This window comes from Marmota flaviventris, chromosome 1, assembly GCF_047511675.1.
Source record: "Marmota flaviventris isolate mMarFla1 chromosome 1, mMarFla1.hap1, whole genome shotgun sequence".
Classification (NCBI taxonomy): domain Eukaryota; kingdom Metazoa; phylum Chordata; class Mammalia; order Rodentia; family Sciuridae; genus Marmota; species Marmota flaviventris.
The window spans coordinates 64279052-64300779 of NC_092498.1; the positions used below are offsets into that span (position 1 = coordinate 64279052).

Sequence of the window (21728 nt, forward strand, 5' to 3'; positions counted from 1 at the left end):
CTCCCTCTAACATATAACACTCTTTTATTCCTTTGTAAATGCAGAGATATTCCCAGGGTATTTTTTCTCTCTTCTCTCAACCTTGCCTGCATATGCTACTCCTGAAAGATTCAATTCCAGTGATAAGTCCTCTTAATCTTTAAGGTCTCCAAAGGAGTTGACACAGGAGAACAATGAACTAGTACTAAAGGGCCATTAAAGTGAACAATTAATTCAGAAAGGTGGATTTCTTGATGTATGACATTATCATCGTAGCTTTCTGCTACTGAGAAATGTATATCCTTAAATGCAGAAAAAAAAAATCACACTAATTTATAGATGCTCAAATTTTTTGAAAATGTCAACCCTCTAGCTCAATGCTATTCAAAGGAAAAGTAATATGAGCCTAATATGTAATTCCAAATTTTCTTATAGCCATCTCAAGGACAGTAAATACAAAATATATGAAATTAATTCTAATAATATGATTTATTTAGTCATCTGAAATATTGCCAATTCAAAATGAAATCAATGTAATATGCTTTATTTTCAGCAGCATCAGTCTCTGAATATTGTTGTGTATTTTACACTTCTACACATGTCCATTCAAATCAACCACCTTCCAACTGCCCAACAACCTCATGTGATGATAGTTACTGTGTTGGACTGCACAACCCTGAACTTCAAATGACTAATGCTTTAAAAAATCATTAATTCTCCTTAGCGTCCAAGCTTATTAAGGTCTACATTCTTATCTTACTTTTCAGTCAAGATAAATCTCATTTTCTGATGTGAAAATTAATGAAGCTAATATTTTTCTCTATTGGTGAAAAGATCATGTTTCATACAATCTCACCTCATTCATTGACTAGGTTATTAGGACTTTGGCAGTAAAAGCTCTTAATGAAGCATTGTGAAAACATAAGTATTGATTAACTCATTTATAACATTCTTCTCTTTTCTTTCTTTTTGTACTGGGAATTAAACTCGGAGCACTCCGCCACTAAGCTACATTTCGAAGTCCATTTTTATTTTTTGAGACAGGGTCTCACTAAGTTGCTGATGCAGGCCTGGTACTTGAGATCCCCTGCTTCAGTGTCCTCAGTCTGTAGAATTACAGGTGTAGGTTCTTATCTTTTGAAGATAACTTATCTGCAAATTTGATTATGCAGAGCTTTACATATTTTATCTTAAAAATATGTTCATGAGCTGGGCACAGTGGCATGTGCCTATAATCCCAGCAACTCCAGAGGCTAAGATAAGGAGAATTACAAGTTCAAGGCCAGCCTCAGCAATTTAGTGAACCCTAAACAGCTGAGTGAGACTGTGTCTCAAATGGGGATATAGCACTTATGGGTTCAATTTCTAGTACAATATAAAATAATGTGTGTGTGTGTGTGTGTGTGTGTGTGTGTAAAAGATGCCTAAAAATCCCTTAGCTAAATTAATTTCTCTATTTCATCTTTTTATCTGCATGTATAAAATGGTCAAAATAATATGCACAAGGACTATTTTATAAGAGCGATACTGTAAATAAAGTTTTACCATAGGTCATAGTTTTACTTTTTGAAGCACTGGAGGTATAATTAATATTAATGAATGCATTTGTCAATGTATTTGTATATTTGTGTATAACTCTCTTCCTAGGAGAGATAGATATCAGGGCATACAAAAAATGGGAGAATGTAGGAAAGATCAAGAAATCTTTTGATTTCAACATGAATTTTCCTAGGAGTAACTGCCTCAGGATTTGTGGTAGGATTAATGTGAATAATATTAATTTTTCCATGGGTTTGCAATTATGTAAAAATCATATAATCATACTAATTAACATTACTTTGAACAAACTGAGCAAAAATTTGATTATTTCAATAAATTTATAATTAATGGCAATGATAATACACTTTAATGTGATAAAGTTAAACAAACTCTGTTCTTTCCCTACTTGGCCAGCACAAAGCACAGCATCTATCAAATAAACATTCAACAAAAACTTGAAAAATGATAATACTTGATGAAATTATAACTGAAGAGTAATGCAGTTAATGTTTATTGTTGTACTTAACAACATGCCTGATTCTAATTTGATAGTTGCTTCTGTGATTTTAAAGGTAAATTTGAAAGGACAAAGAAAAAAACAGAATGAAATAGCATAATAAGAACATAAGTGTTTGAAGGAAATGACTAAACATGCCTCAACTTAATAAAGTGAGCCATAATATTTGAGAAAATTATTTAAACAAAAAATTTCAATGTATGTGGGATATGTAGGAAAAAAAACACATGAGGCATAGACACCATATTAAAAATCATTTACAACTTTAGTGAAGGCAGGCGGAGGGGCCATAGGAGTTTTCAGGTTTTGTCCTCCACTAGGAACGAACATGGGGTTAAGGCGGCCTCCAGTGAGCCTGTCTCTGAACCCTTCTTTAGGTTTCTTTGAAACCCAGACAGGAGGGAGTGAGGTGAGGCAAACTGTCAATAATAAGAATAATTCAAACACCAAGATTTAGAAAACTCTACTATTTACTCAAGATAAAAGAATTTAAAAAAAACCTCTTACTTTATAAGAGTATAAGAATATAAAGGAATTTATATTCCTTTACTTGAGGACAAATATATCTGAATCTAATGATAAATTACATTTGAATTTTGAAGTATTGAGATTTCAGTTTTCATTCATGAACATATACTATTTAATAAGCATAGTCATTTCACTAAAGATAATTTCTACTAAAAATGGCAATGTTAAACATGTTCATTTTCCTGACTTCTTACTGCTTATCTAACAGGGTCTGTTAAATAAATAAAACTTGACCTCAAATTTTACATATCTGGACTGAGCTATTTCTATCCCATATTTCCCCATCAGGTTTCTGTGCCACCATCTGCCTCGTAGTCCAGTTCAGAGAACTTGGTGTCATCTAAGTCCCCTCCCACTCTCAGCAACCCCTCCTGTGCCATCCATCAATTACACCCACCTCCCTTTCAGAACACCTCACAGAATACCCCTCACCATACCTTCTCATGCTCTGAGCTTTTAGTTTGCTCTTACTTTCTTCACTGATATCTCACAGCCTTTCCATTTCTATCACTGCTCTCAAACTGCTGACAGTCCAGCCATGCCGAACCAGCTGCAATGTTTTAATTATGTCATCATGTTGTCTCATCTCTCTGTGTTACCCACACTGTCTTGTTTTTTTTTTTTTTTTTCTTTTCTTAAAATGATTTTCCCTCCCTCATCTACCTTCCTAGATTCTACTGAGAGTTCAAAATTCCATTTTCAAGGAAATGCAACCCTTTCTTAACTTCCTTGGGGTACCAAAGCTGCCTCTCCTCTGTGCTGCTTCAGCAAACACGAAGAACGCCACATCATAATGTGAATGATGATCCAGTGCATTAGACTAGACCTTCTTGAAAGCAGATGATCTTTCCTCCTATAATTCTAACCCCGGCATTATGATAGCAAATTGAAAGGTACTCAATAAATATTGGCAGAGTGAAGAAATGAATGGATCTCAAACACTGTTTAGACTATTCACTCAGAGAACAACAAAGTCAGATTTTCAGAAAAGACTATATGTAAAGGTTGATTTATTCAGTGATTTGGCAAATATGACAGGAAGGATGAGCTGACTGTAACAGCCCCAGGCTAATCATCAATTACAGTAATAATGATGATCATGAGCCCCAAACCCACCTGATAGCCATCACTTGCAGGTGGTGTGTTATGTGCTGTGTTCTCTGGACCATCCTCTCCACAGCCCTCTCACATGTAAGCTGTGGTGACCCCCACTATGTAAGTGAGGAAACTAAAGTACAGGGAGGACAGGTTCCCATTTTCAACCTTTGTAATAATACTTCCTCAGGAGGGATGCAAAAATCAAGTACCACAGCATGAAATAGAGGACATGGCCATTTGAAGATACTTGTCCACAGAGTGAGCTGCCTGCTATACCATAGGGCAGGCAGCATGCCAGGGTCTGCCAGTCTACGTGCAGTCCTCCAAAGGTGATGCACAGGAATCTTTGCTGAGAAGGAATTCCTGCAACAAGACTTGTCTTTCTGTTCATCTTAAGGTCTATCATTTGGACTTTTGTGTTCATTTAGGAACAAGAAACCTAAATATACAGATGAGGTAGTCAAAACTAAAATATTTTTAGTAACCATTGATGAGTGATACTACACATATCCAAAAAAATAGTGTAGCAATTGAGATAAGAAAAAAAAATGTCAATCTACATAGGTCAACCCATTTTCACATGCTTATACAAAATAAAATCAAAATATTAGCTTACAAATGATTTTTTTATAACAGAATTTTGGGGAAAATGATTTAAAGGAAAAAGAAGATTGATAGGGTATACAGCTTTTGAATTTTGGACTTAAAAATAAAAGTAGTTCAAAGATTTCTACTGCCTGGACATATCAGTAGTTTGTGTCCATCTGGTACATCTGGTTTCTAAACAAGTAAAAACAGCACTATTAAGAAACCTTAAAGACAGTAGCTCTCAAGATAATGAGATTCAGATATAACAATTCAATCACAAGAAAAAAAGGCATAGTATTGCTACTTACATTAAGCAGTTGTTCAAAAGCAAAACTAAAGCCTTTCTTATAATCGGTTATTCCTTTTGCTGTGATGTTATTCACTGCATCTTTCAACACTTTCTTATTTCTTACATTTGCTTGAACAAGGTGCTGAAAACAGCTTACATCCTGAGCATTGCTGTTGAACTGCAAAAAGTAAAAAAAAAAAGAAAATGCATAAATGAACATTAAGATCAAACATACAATTTTCAACAAATTTGTTTTACCCATCTCGACCTCACTGCATTGCTATCTCTTTCAAAATGAAGAGTGTCTAAGTAACTAAAGGCCAAAGATCAAATGGCAGCTTCCATTTAAGCCTCCAACTTACACTGTTAACCCTGAGCCAGTCACCTTCCTATTCTTGGTTTCCCTGTTTATAAATTTGAGTTATGTGAGGTCCCTTCTGGTCCCCAAATCTGAGGATCATATAGACAAAACAAAAACAACAATATGAATTCCAAATTAAAAACTGATATGAGGGCTGGGGTTATGGCTCAGCAGTAGAGCACTCGCCTCGCATGTGCAAGGCCCTGGAGGTGGGTGATCCTCGATCCTCAGCACCACATAAAAATAAATAAATAAAACTGATATAAGATACCTGCCCAGGATGCAGGAAAAGGTAAGGATTTTTAATTGCCTCTTGTCAGAAAAGGTTGGTTAAAAAAAAGAGGACACTGGATGACAGGGGAGGATAGCAGTTTTGAAATGTAAAAGTGGACTCTATGTTAGCTCAAACCAAAAGGTAATATGAACCAAGATCAACTGGTAGCCTTTTACAAATGCCACTCTCTAGATGATATAAATAAAGAACACAGGGATTGTGGAGGTAAGTGAAGGGCAAGTCGATTACTGCACATAGTGATTGCTCTGAGTGACAAAGCTCTCAGCAATAAGAGACTGTGAGAGGACAGAATTTAAACTCTCCCATGATACCTGCTCCAAACTGAAAAGTTACGAATAAGCAACAAAGTAATTTGACAGTTCTATAAAGTGGATTCACATAGTTCACTGGGTATTTCCAAAAGGATAAGAACAATAGGAGTACTGCACACTCCAGGATAAGATGATGAAAAACTCCCATTGTTTATTAACTCTAACTTCTGTCAGTTCCTTAGGATACCCAGGGCCCAGACTTCGTATGTGTTCAAAAGTGGAATAAAAGTCAGACTTGCTGAAAGGCAAAGGACTGGCTCGACAAAATGTTGAAGGTTATTGTCAGATCAAAGAACATATAATTCAGTGCTTTGAATGGGTGGGCCACAAGTGATTCCAAATTCTTACAAATATAGTGCAGTATTCTTTTTCCTCTGAAGATTAATGAGGCTAATTATAAGGTACACTCAAAATTCATTAGCTATTTGTAAAGCAAATGTTTACAAGTAGCCGAGAATGAAAGCAAGTAATAGTTTTGTGCTTTCAGATTTAAGCAAATTATTCATGCATACACATGCACACACTCACATGGACCATAAATCCATAAGCAAACACTTACGTGATATGTACTATGTACTCAATTTAATACAAACTGTAAAAACAATAATTATCTCCTCTGCAAATGCCCTACAAGAGAAACATTATCATTTGATCCATGAGAAACTAGGAGAGGTTGAGTTGTCCCTAGTCACGTGACTAATAATGAGGAGACCAAGTGACAATTGTGCAGTGTCACAAGAGTCTATTGTTCCAACCATTCCCAGGCTGCCTTTCAATGCAGTATGATGACTGATTAGCTCTGTAGAGAAATACAATAATGTGCTCTGAGAGACAATATCAGGGGAAGCATTTCCAATGTGGATTGTGAATAACAGTGGGGAAAATTCTGCTCAGAAATAGCATTTCCTGTGATTCCAGAGAAATGTCCCAGTGAGGAACATGAAGAAAAGAAGATTTCAAGCAAACAGCCCACATTATTGCAAAGATCCAGATTATTATTATTATTTTGGAGGGTGGATGCCTTTTAAGGAAACATCCTGAGGATCAATGAGGCAGAGGCTAGATCATGTGGAGTCTAAAGGAAATGCTAAAAAGTGAGGTTTCATTCTCTATCAAATGAAAAATAATTTTAATACAGAATTTTAAGAGATCACCCTAGCTGCTGTGTGGAAAACAGATTTAAAGTGAGCAAAATTGCCAGGAGAGAAGAGACAGGAAGCTATTGTCGTTACCTAGCTGAAAACATTTAGTGGCTTTTTTATTCATGGAGATGGTCAGAAAAGGAAGGACTCAGATGTATTTTTGAGAATGAACAGGACATGCTGGTGGATTCAACATGTGGATGAGTAACAGAACAGGATCTTGAGTAACCGCCAGGTTTCTGACGCGGCCTCCGTGTCTGGAAGAGTGACCAGTTCAGGGATAACTGAGGGCTGGGGACAAGAAGCAGAGTTTCACTTTGGATGAGATTTCCACGTATGTGAGACAGACGAGTGGAGATGTCAAGAAATAACATTTACAGCACGAGGCTTAAGGAAGATGTGACTTAATATTTTAAAAAAATAATAAAGTAGAAGGCTTCATCATAAAAATGTGGCTTAAAGCCATGTGAATTAGAGTGAAATAGAGCAGAAGGGTCAAAAAAACTAAGAGTGAGTTCCCAGAGAGGCAGGGAGGAAATCAGGATGTTAGATTTTCTTACTTTTTTGGAGTATGATGTGAGGGAAAGAAAGAGAGAAATCTCAAGAGGAAGCCATAGTTCAGAGACAGAGATGACAAGGACTTAACTGCCACTGAATTTATGCACCTCAGGTGGAGAGTTCCTGAAGGGACAAAGCAGATAGAAAGTGGAAATCTGTGCCTGGCAAGTCTTCACAGCTCCTTGGCAGAGGGGAGCAGAAACACACATGGTGGTACCTGTCGGGGGAACCTGGGGTCCAGGAAAGACTCCTTTAAAGTGGGGGGTCACCAGAACACAAAGGGCTGATGGTGAAAAGAGGAGAAAGGAAAAGATGGCAGGAAATAGAAAAGAGGTGAACAACAACCTGGGGAGGAGGTGAGAAGGATGGGATCCAGATGGTACACTGAAGAAAGTCCCTGCAGGAAAATGTGTGTCAGCTTTCTTACTGCTAGAGAGAAGAGGGGAAGCAGGCACGGGTGGTACAGAGGCCTGAAGGTGTCAGAGTTACTGTATGTGGCTTTTGTCTTCTTTAATGAACAAATAGGCAAGGTGCTCAGGCAAATGTAAGGTCTGGAGAGGAAACAGGAAGTAAAACATCCTGTGCAGATAAATAATTCATGCCTTTCCCATTTTTCTTTTCTTTCTTTCTTTTCTTTTCTTTTTTTTTTTTTTTTCTTGAACACAAGGTCAGGTACATCAGATGGATGAGAATAAAATTCCAATATATTTTGCTTTTTTGTTTAATTGCAGATGTTAAAGACATAACATCATCAATCAAATGACCATTCCCATGGTCTCATTCATTGCTTTTTCTAGGCTTTCACAGTTTGATGCAATCTTTTTCTAGATATTCAGTTTAGAAAACAAAAGTGTGAGAATTCCTTTACATTGGTGGAATTTAAGAGTTTGCCAATAGGTTAATAGGAAACATCTGACCTTAGAAAATTATTAGTGCTAGTGATAGGAACTGTTATTAACTGGTTTACTTAAATCATGAATCATCGTAAGATACAAGTTATGCTGAAAATGAGCACTGAATAATGTATTGCCTTAAGTCTTTCATTTGGCCTTGACCTGCTTTTAATACAGAAAAGTGAGGCATCTCATTAAGTCACTTTAATACAAACTGATTAAATGTAAATTCTATTCACTAAATACAAATTCAGTGGTGTATAACAGAAATATTACAATTGCACTCATGAAAAAAAAAAACTCATAAATAATGCAAAGATAGGAGTAACTAACTTTCAAAGTATAACTCCCTATAGCAAATCTTATTCTCCTAGGAAAGTGATGGCAAACTTTCAAAGTTCGGAATTAGATAAGAATATATTACAGACATCTTAGACTCATCTGCTCTTAGAAAAAATATATACATACAGGTTTAATTTCACCAACTGAAATGGCAGTCTTTTGGTAACATGGATGCAGATATTAAAGCCACATATGATAAACCTTACAGCAAAAGGCAAAGATACAGCATCACAGAGTATGGTGAGTGAACAGACAGATTTAAGGAGCTTTTGTTTAACTAATGAGAAAGTATTTCTTAATTTTTTTTATTAGTAGTTGTACATGCCAGTAGAATGTATTTTGGTAGAATAAACATATGCAAAATATAACCTATTCTATTAGATTCCCACTCTTGTGGTCATACATTATGTGGAGTCACCTGGGTCATATATACAAAACAAGGCTAGGAAGTTATGACCAATTAATTCTATTGTCTTTCCCATTCCCCTCCCTGCTTCCCTTCATTACCCTTTGTCTAGTCCAATCAGTTTCTATTCTTCCCTTCCCCAACCTCCCTTGTTTTGGGTTAGCATCCACAAATCAGAGAGTACATTAGGCCATTGGATATTCAGAATTGGCTTATTTCTTTAGCATGATATTCTCCAGTTCCATCCATTTACCACCAAATGCCATAATTCCATTCTCCTTTGTGGCTAGGCAATATTCTATTGTGTATATATATCACAAGAAAATATTTCTTTTGAAATTGTAATGGTTTGTATCTGGAATATTCACCAAGACTCATGTGGTGAAGGGCTGGTCCCCAATATAGCACTGCTCAGAGTGGGGTTTTAGGGGACGTGATTGGATCATGAAGGCTCTGACCTCATCAGTGGATGAATCCATAGATGATTTCTTAGCTGAATGGAATCCTGAGAGGTGGTGGAAACTGTAGAAAGTAGGACCTAGTAGAAGGGAGTAGGCTCTTGGGGGCATGCCCTTGGATACTATATTTTGTCCCCAAACCCTTCCATTTTCTCTCTCTCCTTCCTGGCTGCCATAAGGTGAGCAGTTTTTGTCTACCATGCTCTTTTGTCATGCTGTTCTGCCTTGCTTCAGGCCCAAAGCAATGGAGACAACCGAATATGAACCTCTGAAACAAATATTTACTCCTTTGTTTTTCTCAGGCATTTTGTCATAGGAATGAAAAGCTAACACAAAAGTGTGTATTTAACACTGCAGAGTCAGAAACCAACATCAAACTAACATTCAAACTAATATCACACTGATTCTTTCTCTGATCACCAAAGACTCAGTCATGTAGTTCCTGGATTAGAACCTCCGAGAAGATCTTGCTGTCAGCATGCTTAGAGAAGAAGGTGTGTGGGTTAACATGAACATCTGGGGTAGACATTGTAGAGGACTTTGCATCTCAAATCCAGCAGTGGTGTTTTTTCATTTCTCCCTTCACAGACCTTCTTCCTTCTTCCTATAGCTCTTTTCCTCACTACATATGCTCTTTTTTCACTTCCAATGTTTCCTCCCCTCTTCACTCAGTTATCTCACCGAGTTCAACATTCTTCCTAAATGAAATTCTTTCATGATCTTCCCTGACTAAACCAAATCACACCTCACAAACTCTCCTCAGCCTATCTTTCTTACAGAACAGTTACAATCTTATGTGTTTGTATATCTTCATTAGACTGTTCCATTGGATTATTGGCTCAGGTTACCAAAAATTAATACCCTTCCACCACTGCATCTTTAGTACACAACACATCATAGGTTTGCTATAAATATTTACCAAATTAATGTGTGAATTTTCTGTTAAATGCCTTGGATTAGGGGGGGGGGGAATTGAAGAAAATTAGCTCCTAGTACAAAATGTTGATGAATAACCAAATAATGCACTTATAAGTAGACAAACTTTCTTTTAATCTGTAACATATTGTCAAATTTGTATATTCTATTGTATATTCTGTCCAAATGGAAACTATTAAGATAGTTAAATGAAGATATGTATAACACCTAGTATGGCACATAGTAATAGATAAATAACATGCAATTTCATAATTTAAAAAGTTATTTAGTTAAAAAAAAAACCCAGCATGTTCAATAGTAAAACCAGATCACACTTCTAATTAAGGACAAAGATTCATATAAACAATATCAGCTTTAGCAACCTTAAATAAAAGTCACTAATGGGATGACACATGTCTCAAGCAGGTTTGTTAGAAAGTTTGAGACTACTATAACCAATACATTTTGTGGCTTCCACAAAAACCTTCTTATTAAATATCATACTTGAGAAGACATTCAATTATAAGGCAATTTAGAGCCCAAACCAATTTGTCACAGCCAAACTCCTGTTTGTATAAAGGCAGCATCTGGGTTTGTTCTGATGTCTTTTGCTAAAATTATTCCCAAAAATATTTGAGCGGGGGACCCTGGCATTCATCACATCATTTCTGGATGCACAGTGAAGCGTTGCCATTGCTTGGATACACACAAATCCCAGGAACTGGTAAAGTTCCTGGAAAGGGCCCTCTGTCTAGAAATGGTAATGGTGTGTCTTCTTTGAATGGAGAAACAAAGTCAAGTAGTTTTGCATTAGAATCATTAAGAATTAAGGATTAAATAATTCCCAAAGACATCTTCCACTTAGAACTGCAAAAAGAAATGGCCCATTAAAACTATCCACACACTATGCCTTTTAATTCCCACCTGCCCCATGGACTAAAAGGCTGACCCACCACTGTGTGTTCTGCACAATGCTTAGTCAGAAAGCCTTTTTTCAGTGGGAAAAAATTATTCATAATTCCTTGGCTTTTGAAAAACTGCAAATATAAAAATTATTTCTTAGAACATGACTTAGTGCTTTGCTTTAATTATGTAAAATAAATGTGGTGCAAAATTGTAGGATCAAGCTGTGCAGATGAATAGCAAAAATGATTCAAATCTAGAAGCACTTGCTTTGGAACATAGGTATATTTTTACATTAAAAATATTAGTAAGCTTCTTTATATAAGTTAACAATAATAAATAATGTTTAACAAATTTATATTATATAAACAGCTTATATTAATTATGAAGATTAAATAACAGAATTTTGTATAATTACAGAACATCAGTTGCTATTTACATATTGGCCACCAGATGGCAGTGCAGGAAAATAAAAAAGTGAACAGACTTCAAATTCTTGGTTTTATAAAAGTATTTCTATTAGAAACAATTTAAAATTTGCTTTATTTTTCATAGAAAATGTGAAACTAGAAGTTACATAAAAACAAAATGTTTATTCCACCTAAAGAAAATAGCTGGTAACATCCATGTGGATATGAATATATTCAAGATTACCTACTAGGATTTTATCTATTACTAAAGCAATTTCCATAAATTCTCTGCCAAGAAAGTATAACTATGCCAGTCATACTGAGCTCTTATAAACACATTTTTGCTAAATTGCAGTTAAAAAGAGTAGTTCAATATTTACATTACTTGGATTTCATTGATGGCTACAGAAGTGAAACTTTTTCTCATACAGTAATTTTCTTATGATTCTGTAAACTATAAGTTCTATTTTCCCAGTTTGTTATTTACCTTGTAATTTGAACTTAAACTTATTCTTTTGTGAATTTAAAAAAATAATGTACCTTAAAAAATCCATCAATCAGACAAATATCCATTTACAACCTGTAGTTACAATATTTAAATATTCATAATATAAATATTCATTAATAACACTTCTAACATTTCATGGGCTTCTGTTTTTCTTACAGCTTGGTGTATATTCATGGTGAAATTTATTTTTCTCAATACTCTGAGGTAACATACAATTTATTTTTTCAATAATCAATTTCCCCGTTTACTAAGTAATCATTGGAACATGATCTGTTTTTTAAAAAATTAAGGTTTTTTGATATATTTGTCTAAATTTTAATCCTTTACTCTTTCAATTATTGCATGACCTTCTTACTTATTAATAAGAATTTTAGCTAATATGTATTGAGAATCACACGACTGCTAGGCTGAACACCTGACATGTACTAAGCTGTTTAACCTTCAACAAGCTGTGGCTTTAGTTTTAATAAGGTTCCCATTGGACAGTTGAGGAAATGAGGCTTATAATGTCAGGCAAAGTGCCCAGTGTCACGGCCACCAAGGATCAGAGGCAACCTCAAATCCAGACTACCTGACACACTTTTCTGTAGGCTCATCCATCATTTCTGACTTAAATTTAAATACCAGAAGAGTAAACTGTCATTCCTATGACATTCGACTCTTATTAAGATCTTCCTTTAGAAATTTAGAAGTTTTTTTTTTTTGTTTGTTTGTTTGTTTTGTCAAAGGAGAGCTGTATTTACCAATAAGTTAGAAAAAAAAAATACATCATTGCCTGAGTCTCCTTTTCATTCCAGGAAGAATTTATTCATTAATTCCACATTTCAACACTTCTAAATATATTTCACATATTTATATATTCTTTTTTTTCTATTTTCAACATGGGTCCTGGACACATTATTAAAAGTACTAGTAGGCAATTCATGATTTTTCATCATGATGCTAATGTGATTTTAAGTTTATTACTGATCTCTATCCAGGGAAAACCAAAAGATAGTCACACTCCCATTAGTAACACCAAGAATATTTTCACCTAACAACACTCCTGCACTGGTCACTGCTGTCCTATATCAAATGGTATCTATTCCCGATGGTGGCTGCTGGTCTGCAGTCTCTTTGGCCCACTGTATAAAAGCAGAAACATATTGGTAAACAGTTTTGCATTCCATAATTTAGGAAAACCAGGACCAGTGCAGGCTTTGCCTCTAACATGCATCAAAGACATAATTGACTCCATTACCTCCTATGAGCTTTGGTTTCCCCTTTTCTAGTATAAAGGAGTTTACTTGCTAAATCACTAGGAAAGCCACTCAAGTGCTTACATCTGATAACAATCAGAAAAAAATTAAGAATTCTGTGACTGTCAAGAGTACCAATAGACAAAACAGAATTCTGTTTAATTATAATTGCTACAATTATATACACTATATAATTATTAAGAAAAATATGTCCTTGTACTACATTATAAGACAAAATTTGTTTGCCTATAAATATAAGTGATCATACATTAGAACTTTTAATTTTTATTTTTAAATAAATTTTAAATTAACTTGAACCATGAAATACTCAGTATTCAGTTCATTCACCTTTGTTGAAATGGTGAGTGCATTTGTAAATAAATTCCAAGTATCATTTTAAATAAATTCTATTTATACTTTGACACAGAAATTTTTTCTTTAATTAATTGCATTTTAAAGAATTTTAAACAGTTGAGCATATGTTATTCTTCTACATCAAAAGTAATTTATATGTAGCTTCCTAACTGATCTCAACCATCTTTTAATCCAGCACAGTGTGATGCTGATTCCATAGCAATTGTCCAGCTGGAAATAAGGGTAGCTTTCTTCCTGTTCCATCATTCTCAAGATATAATAATCTTTATACCATTCTATAACAAATATTTTTCATAGCCCTCTGGAAATTTAAATGCCAGCTCCTGAAGATAAAGTCTTAATGAAATAAGCAAATGATCATACACTGCTTGATCTACACCTCTTTAACAACATTCTAGTACAGACCTGATCAATATGTTCAATTTTTTCATGATACCTGGAGCTGATTACTTGTAAATTTTTCCTTACCTGAAAAAACAGCACTGACAGTGTAGTCTTAGCTCCGTCTTCTTGAACAACATAGAATGATATACACATACGATGTGTTTACGTAGAAAAGACACCACGATAGTAGTAATGAGTGAGGACAACTCTGATCATATAAGAAACCAAACTTATCTTATCAGTGATGGGAATTTGTTATGAAATCCTGACAGCACTGTTAGGACTGAAAGAGTGGTAGTGTGGATTCATCATGGCCACTATACACCTTGAAATATTCTACATATGCTAACAGCAGCACAAAACAGTGTCCCTTCACAGGAAGAAGCATGCATTCTTGCAGAAGAAGGAATACAAAGAAATAAACAAACTGCAAACAATTAGAGAATATCAGGTGAAGGGACAAACACAATAAAAAGGGAAGCAAGGTAAAATGGAGCATCACTGACGTGACAGAATAATGACACTGGACATCTCTCTGAGATGTAGTCATTAAGGAAGATCTGAGATAAGGCAGCATCTGAGTCAAGACCTGAGTAAAATGGGGGCATAAGGAGGCAACTAGGAAAAGTTGGAAGCATCAAGATTTATGTCACAATAAATAGGAGTGATTTCTAAGCTGTACATATCTGTAAGACATGCATTGAACAGGTGCATTAATGGATATGCTTTTTAAGCAAGGTTATTAACGTCACCCGTGAGTTATTTTAAACATGAAATGGCACCTGGGATCAACAAAACCAGGTGATGAAATAATTCTATATGAAATTTGTAAAAGAACTTAAGCAAACTATCCCTTTAGGATGCAGTTCTCTTGCATTTTAAACATTTTTTAAATGGTTTTATGTCTTAGTGTATGTTTTTCAAGCTACAGCATATACCTTAAAATTCTCAAAAATTCTTTTTAAGTCTCTAAGGAATTTGCTGAAAATTTGAAAACGGGAGTTAGTTTATTAAAGTCTTAAGATTAAAGTATATGCATTCTACTAATAATTACCTGTAGTGTTCATTTATATTTTATTTTTTTTGAATATTTTGTCTGTTAAATATTTAAGATCAAATATAATAAGTTAAGTAACTGAACAATTTTACTATGTCTATAGTGCAGTTTAGCCCAAATCATTCTCTTTACTTATACTCAAAAATAAGTTAAACATACTTTAGAAAATCTTAACTAGTAAGTACTGAAATACACAGATTCTAATCCTAGTTCATCTTAACAAATGTCAATAAATTTTATATTTTTAAAAACAAGGCTCAGGGATGCAGCTGTAGCTCAGTGGTAGAGCACCTGCCTCACATGTGAGACGCACATGTTCGATCCTCAGCACCACATAAAAATAAATAAATAAAGATATTAAAAAAAAAAAAAAAAAAAAAAACAAGGCTCAGTTCAGAATAAAAACATTCCCTTGTCTCATCTTAACTATTGCTTCGCCATTTCCAAAACTGCATATAGTACTAATTTACAAGTACCAAAAACCTAGTGCACCAAGTAATTAATGGAAAAAAATTATATTATGCTTGTCAACACCTTCTTATAAACCTTCCTCATATTTGCAAAGCAATTAAGTTATACTCTGGCATCTCTTTTAGAAACTAAATAACCTTCATTACTTTGCATCATTATAATCCCTAAATTTGTCTTTGTTTCAGTTTTTTCTTCATGGGGTATAATTTATTCATATGTCTTTTAAATGAAGACAATTTTTAAAGCACCCACATTTACCTTAAAAGAAAAGTATATAAAAGGAAATATTCTTGTTTTGTTTAATAACTTTAATTCCATATTTTCTTCCTGTTTTTCTAATAACCCAAAAGAAAGTTAAAAAAAAAAAACAATATGAACAATTCTATAAATTGTCAAGATCTTAAAACGCAAGTCGGTGATAAGCACAGGTTATAACAAGCCCCAAATGCCTATTAAATTTGCTAAACGTATCTCCTTAATGTACACCAATTTCCCAATTTCTTTTTTCATAATGACATGAAACCTGCCTGTTGTAAATACAATCAACAGTAATGTGATCAAACCGTTTTGTTGGATTTACTTGGGGACTTGCTAAATACAGCTTCTGGCTCTGGGGTTTTGGATGGAGCTTAAGGTTCTGCATGTTTAACCATTGCCTGATGGAGCTGCCAGACCAGGCTCATGCTTCTTGGCCACAGGCCCCAATTTAAGAAGCAAGGGTATAAAGTACAATCTTCTGTTCATTGACATAAATGAGCTATGGATCAACATAATGTTTTCCTGAAATCCAGATGGATGGCTATTTTATATGACATGAAATGAAATTACTCTCCTAGATACCATTTGTTACGAAATTCTACTGACATGCAGCCTTTTACTTTATTTGAGATCTGGCAAAAAGACGGCCTATTTTATAAGGTGTTTTTCGGGGGGTAGAAATCACTTTTAAGTTCACATTGTACAATAGTCTACAACGTTCCATATACTGAGTAACAAAGTTTCTAATCGTCAAAGAAAAAAAAATATGTCCTTTTCTGGAAAACAGTAGGCATGCTTTAGAAGAAAAACTGAAGATTTAAAGCACATAGGAAATGGAATATTTAAAAGTCATGCCTGAATTTGTTTACACAATGCAATGTCATATTTCAACAGACACCCACTTTATTATTGGTTGGTATTAAAAAGTTAAGCCAGGAACTTTGAAGTGCCTGAAATTTTACTCTACTTTCAAGCTCACAAATAAGCTTCCTACCGTTTCATAGATAACAGGCAAAAACAAAACAAAACAGCAACAACAAAAACAACCAAGCAGATAAGCAAAAATGAGTTCTCTGGGTCAGAGACAAAGGATAGTTTTACATTCTCAGCAATAGCAGTAGCCTGTGTAACCTCTTTGTTTGCACAGGATTACCATACACCCATACACCGGTAACAGAGAGTGACAGGCAGATAACCAGGAATCACCTATTAAGGCAAAGAGTTGTATTTTAGACAAGAAATCTCAAAATCAAGTCCCAATCTCACGTTAAAACTCCCAGCAGCCTACCTGACTCACCTCCAGAGACAGTATTTTAATTATTCTGCCATTTAAATCTCTCTTGGGATGAGGAATCTCTAACTTTATGGTCATGGAAAGCACAAAAATCAGAGGAAATTGCTTTTCATGCTTAGACTTGAAGAAATATGACAGATTCATAAAGAATCATCTCACAATAGTTGGTAGAAAAGTGTAGAAGCCGGGCATGGTGGCCCATGCCTGTAATACCAGCGGATCTGGAGGTATGAGAGAAGAGGATCCAGAGTTCAAAGCCAGCCTCAGCAACAGCCAAGCACTAAGTAACTCAGTGAGATCTTGTCTCTAAATAAAATACAAAATAGTGCTGGGCATGTGGTTCAGTGGACGAGTGTCCCTGAGTTAGATCCCGGGTACCAAAAAAAAAAAAAATAGGAAGATGATAACAAAAAATAATAATTATGATTATAAATAATCATAACAATGATTATAATGGATAAGCCCTTTACATGTTATACTTTAATGCTCAATGACATTTTTGGCAACATGATTCTGTTCATTTTATGAAAAAGGAAAGTTGAGATTTATTATATTTAGGTGCCTTACAGGAGGATACCTAACAAGTGTTTTCAGAGATTGTGCATTATCCCTATGCAATGCTACTCATAGGTCTGATAGTCAGGAATGTCTGAGAGGAGTGAGTCCTGGAACCAGCAGTGAGCCTTAACAGTAGAGTCGATCCAGGTATGAAGTGGTGTGGGATCATTTCATCATGTTGCTGTTTATCCAACATAAACCAACAAGTACTGCGCTTCCCTGATCCAATACTATGCAAAATTAATCTGAAGATTCTACAATCTTTACCAAAGTTATTTGTGTGTGTTTGAGAACATTAGCATAGATATGTTTTACACAGAGTGCTGTTGTCAAGGAAACTCAGTCTTTTAGACGTTATCTGTGAGGGAAAGACTCCAATTGGCCTGGGGCTCACCTTCCCATCACAGTCTCTAAAGTGGCCACTTCTGTCACTCCTCATTTTACATCTGACTTTATAGACTGTTACTTGTAGGATAATTTAGTGACTATAATATGGGAAAAAAGGTAGAACTTCCTTTTTTAAAAGTTGTCTTTTATAACAATTGCGAAGATATTATTAGAAATTATATTTTGCTTATTATATTCTGGTAAGAAACCAAAGACAGCATTTTATAATGAACATGAATGAGAAAAGCTTCCAAGAAGAAAACTGATATGGAGTCCTTTAACACAGTCACAAGGTTGCTATACAGTTCTTAAGTGAGAAAGCCTAGGTTTGGACTGAAAACAGAAGATCTCTGGTAGTTACCCTTTAACATCTTGTCTACAATCAGCTTACATTTCCCTTTCTTTCTCCACTGGCTTGCAGGATTTTACCTGAAAAATGTCAGACTCCTCACTTTCATAGACAAACTCAACTTCCTCTAACAACATCTAAATTTTTGCCTGTAAATCAGAACACACTGTGATCAGATCGCAGCTCCTAGCATCTACTCCTTCTCCCAACAAAGCATATAACTGGATTAGTGGGAAAACAGCTCCAGTACACTTGCATTTAGGCTTTGCCTAACAGCAGGCTTCTTTTCTGCAACAAACAACAGCCCTGGAGATAGCTGAAACACTCGAAAGTGATGCAGCATTAGTTCTGACATCTTATATGTGATTTAGGCATAAAAATTACTTAAAAGAAAATCTTAGACACACAAAGATTACAATGAGAGGCTGCTTGATTTTTCCATTTGGTGGTTCCAGGCAACCCTGGGAAAGATGACTGACATGTTTTTGGTAGACAGTACATGAATGCTTCAGTATACCCAGTGCCTTGTTACCATTCATCTCTGAAGTTAGACAGGCTAAATTTACACTATTGCTTTTCTTTCCTAGTCTTTCAAACAATTTAAGAAAGAAAATCAGGGAAAAAAAATACATAGACAAATATATGTACGCACACACAAATACTACATGACATATAAATATATTTTAAAGTTTTTTTCCTTGAAGAATTGCCATGTTATTAAAGTATTAAGTTTGTATGAAATGAGAAGGGCTTATCTGTTGAAACCAAAAACATAAATTTTCTTTTCTGTTCACAAAATACTACACAAAAATCAATTGTTTTTAAATGCATTCATCTCAGATAATTTGTATCCAAAGTAAAGCCAATAAAGTAAGGAGTTTTTTATAAATTATGAAATTAATGTGGCTGACACTAGATATTGTATAACTGTAAATGAAAATATACTAAGTTTGATAGGAGCAAAAGATGAAGGGTAAAGTAAATAAATATATAAAATAAAGATATACAACCTAGGAAAAATATATAATTTAGATACAGTATTTATGTGTTTATCTGCAAGTATAAGAATAATCCAATTCATATAAGCTTTTTCAAGCCAACTTACAGCAAATTTCCATAAAGAATTCCTCTATGTAAACACAAATATCATCTTTCTTCAAAATGGAATAAGTTTAAGTTTATATTTTTAAAAGTATATTTCTCTTTGCTTTTCTAAGCCAGCTATTTGGATCTTAGTTTACAATTTATTTTACTGTATAATTATTGGCTGTAACTATAAAATCAGAAAATACATTTTATATTTTTCTTGAAGAGTCAGTTTCAGAAGTTTGTTAAATCCATACTCATACATGGAAATGGCTATACTCCAATTCTGTCTTCTTCCTTGGAAAAGTTACTAGAAATCTGTTCCTTTATCCATAAAATTTAGTATTTTCCTTTACCTCATAAGGTTTTTCTGAAAGACCAGGAAGAAAATGGAATAATTTCTGCCACATGAGCAGAATCATATTCTTATAATTATCCATCATCTAAGATTAAACTGAAGATTAACTCACAAATAAGATAAACAATGAATGCACATCTATTATGGATTTTATTTGTACTGATTTTCTGAATGGCAAATCCATGTCTGGAAAAATATGATCATTTAAAATAATTTAGTTGAGTTTCCAATCTTGAAAATGTACTAATGATTATTGCAAAATAATAAAATTAAACAAAGTACATGAAAAATAAAAATTTCAGAGTATAGTTGACCAAAAAAGTCAATCAAACAAAAAAATTTTAAAAACAATCAAACAAAAAATATATTTCCTTATGGTAAATAAGAGCCGTGTACAACTTTTAAGAAAATAACCAAAACTAAGCAAGCCTGAGGAGGAGGTAGGAACTAAGACCAGTAATAAATTTCTCTGGGAGTCAAAGGAGAAATCACTGACCTCAACTTCCTAGAGGTTTCCTGTAATATTCTTCTTACCATTTCCACAATTGTGTACATTTCAATATCACTCTTCTTTCCTATTTTTGAATGTCTTCTTGAGATACTTTCACAGTTCTTACAGTGAGTTATCAAGATGCATTATTTCCTGATCAAAAGCATCCCCTGTTCTTTATTTGCCCAGTTGCTTTCTGCTTACATTTTCAAGCCACACCAAGTGAGGATACCCAAGTTAAAACCTACAAAGAACTGTCAGGACCATAATACTTTTAAGAAAATCAATGGTCTTTAAAATTTGTCAAGCATTAATAATCCCAATATCAAATCCCATCCAATTACTTTAACTAAAAAAGAACTATTAACTCTTGGCCAAATGTTGAAAGTATAAAACTCATTCAAAGATCACTTAATCAGAAATTCTTTTAAGACATATTTATTAATAGCATTGCTCGTTTTCTATGACATATACCATTGATGTCCCATTCATAATTCCATTCACACAATGCTAACTTTTAACTGCTTAAGCCTTCAGGCAATCCTCTGCCATTGCATATGGTGGGCTATAAAATGCCAGGGAACTCTCTACCTTGGGAGCCGTCATTATTTTTGTATACTCCAGCACATTTTCTCTTAGAAAGGACAACTTTCATTCTTGTAATGTAAGTAAGTGGAGTTCCCAGAATTGTCCAGGGGAGGAAACTCCACTTACTCAGGAAGATAACCTATTTGATAATGCATCATTTCTTCATTCTTTCCTTTGTTTTAATAACCACATTTCTCTCTCTTTCCTGGAGTCACTTTCCAAGAAAGCATTTGAAGTTGAATACTTGATTCAGTGCCTATTTCCAGGAAAACCCAATCAAAGTTGACACAAGCAGTGGTATTGGTAAACAGATCTTCAGGTGGGATTCTAGAATTAAACCTTGCACAAGCCATATGCCAACAAAAACTTCCTTTGTAACTGGATGTACCAGTCATAACTGGAGCCAGGATAACACCTCAGATACATTACAATCACTAAGATTTCCATCTATGGTGTTCTGAACTGAATGTAGATTGAAGGGGATGCACATAGCTTCTGAGAGATATGGGGACCATAGTATTCATAAAGCTAAGAGCTGGTTGTTAAATTTCCCTAAAGAAAATGACAGCCTGAGTTCAGTGAACTATGAATGAAGAGCAAAGTAAGAAACCCACAATACTTCAATATCAGCTAATAAAGAGATTCTCATTTCAGCTGTGGGAAGGTAAACATGAGCTAGAAATTAGGCTCAGCATTGGCTTTTTAGAATTGGAATTATAAAAGAGGCTATATTCATAGGCTTGGCAGATTTCTATGCAAAAGTCAGGGTTATGGGGCTGGGGATATATCTCAGTT

General features: G+C 34.6%; 1 protein-coding gene across 3 annotated transcripts in view; it reads right to left on the reverse strand.

Moving 5' to 3' along the window:
• Positions 1-21728, reverse strand: part of Cacna2d1 (calcium voltage-gated channel auxiliary subunit alpha2delta 1) — a 465343-nt gene that overhangs the window by 85156 nt on the left and 358459 nt on the right. For all 3 annotated transcript variants that reach the window (XR_011707765.1, XM_027926328.2, XM_027926327.2), the window contains exon 11: positions 4558-4716. Coding sequence is in view for 2 of the 3 variants with exons in the window: in XM_027926328.2 (XP_027782129.1) it covers positions 4558-4716 (159 nt within the window). In the remaining variant the exon portion in view is untranslated. The remainder of the gene's footprint in view (positions 1-4557; positions 4717-21728) is intronic.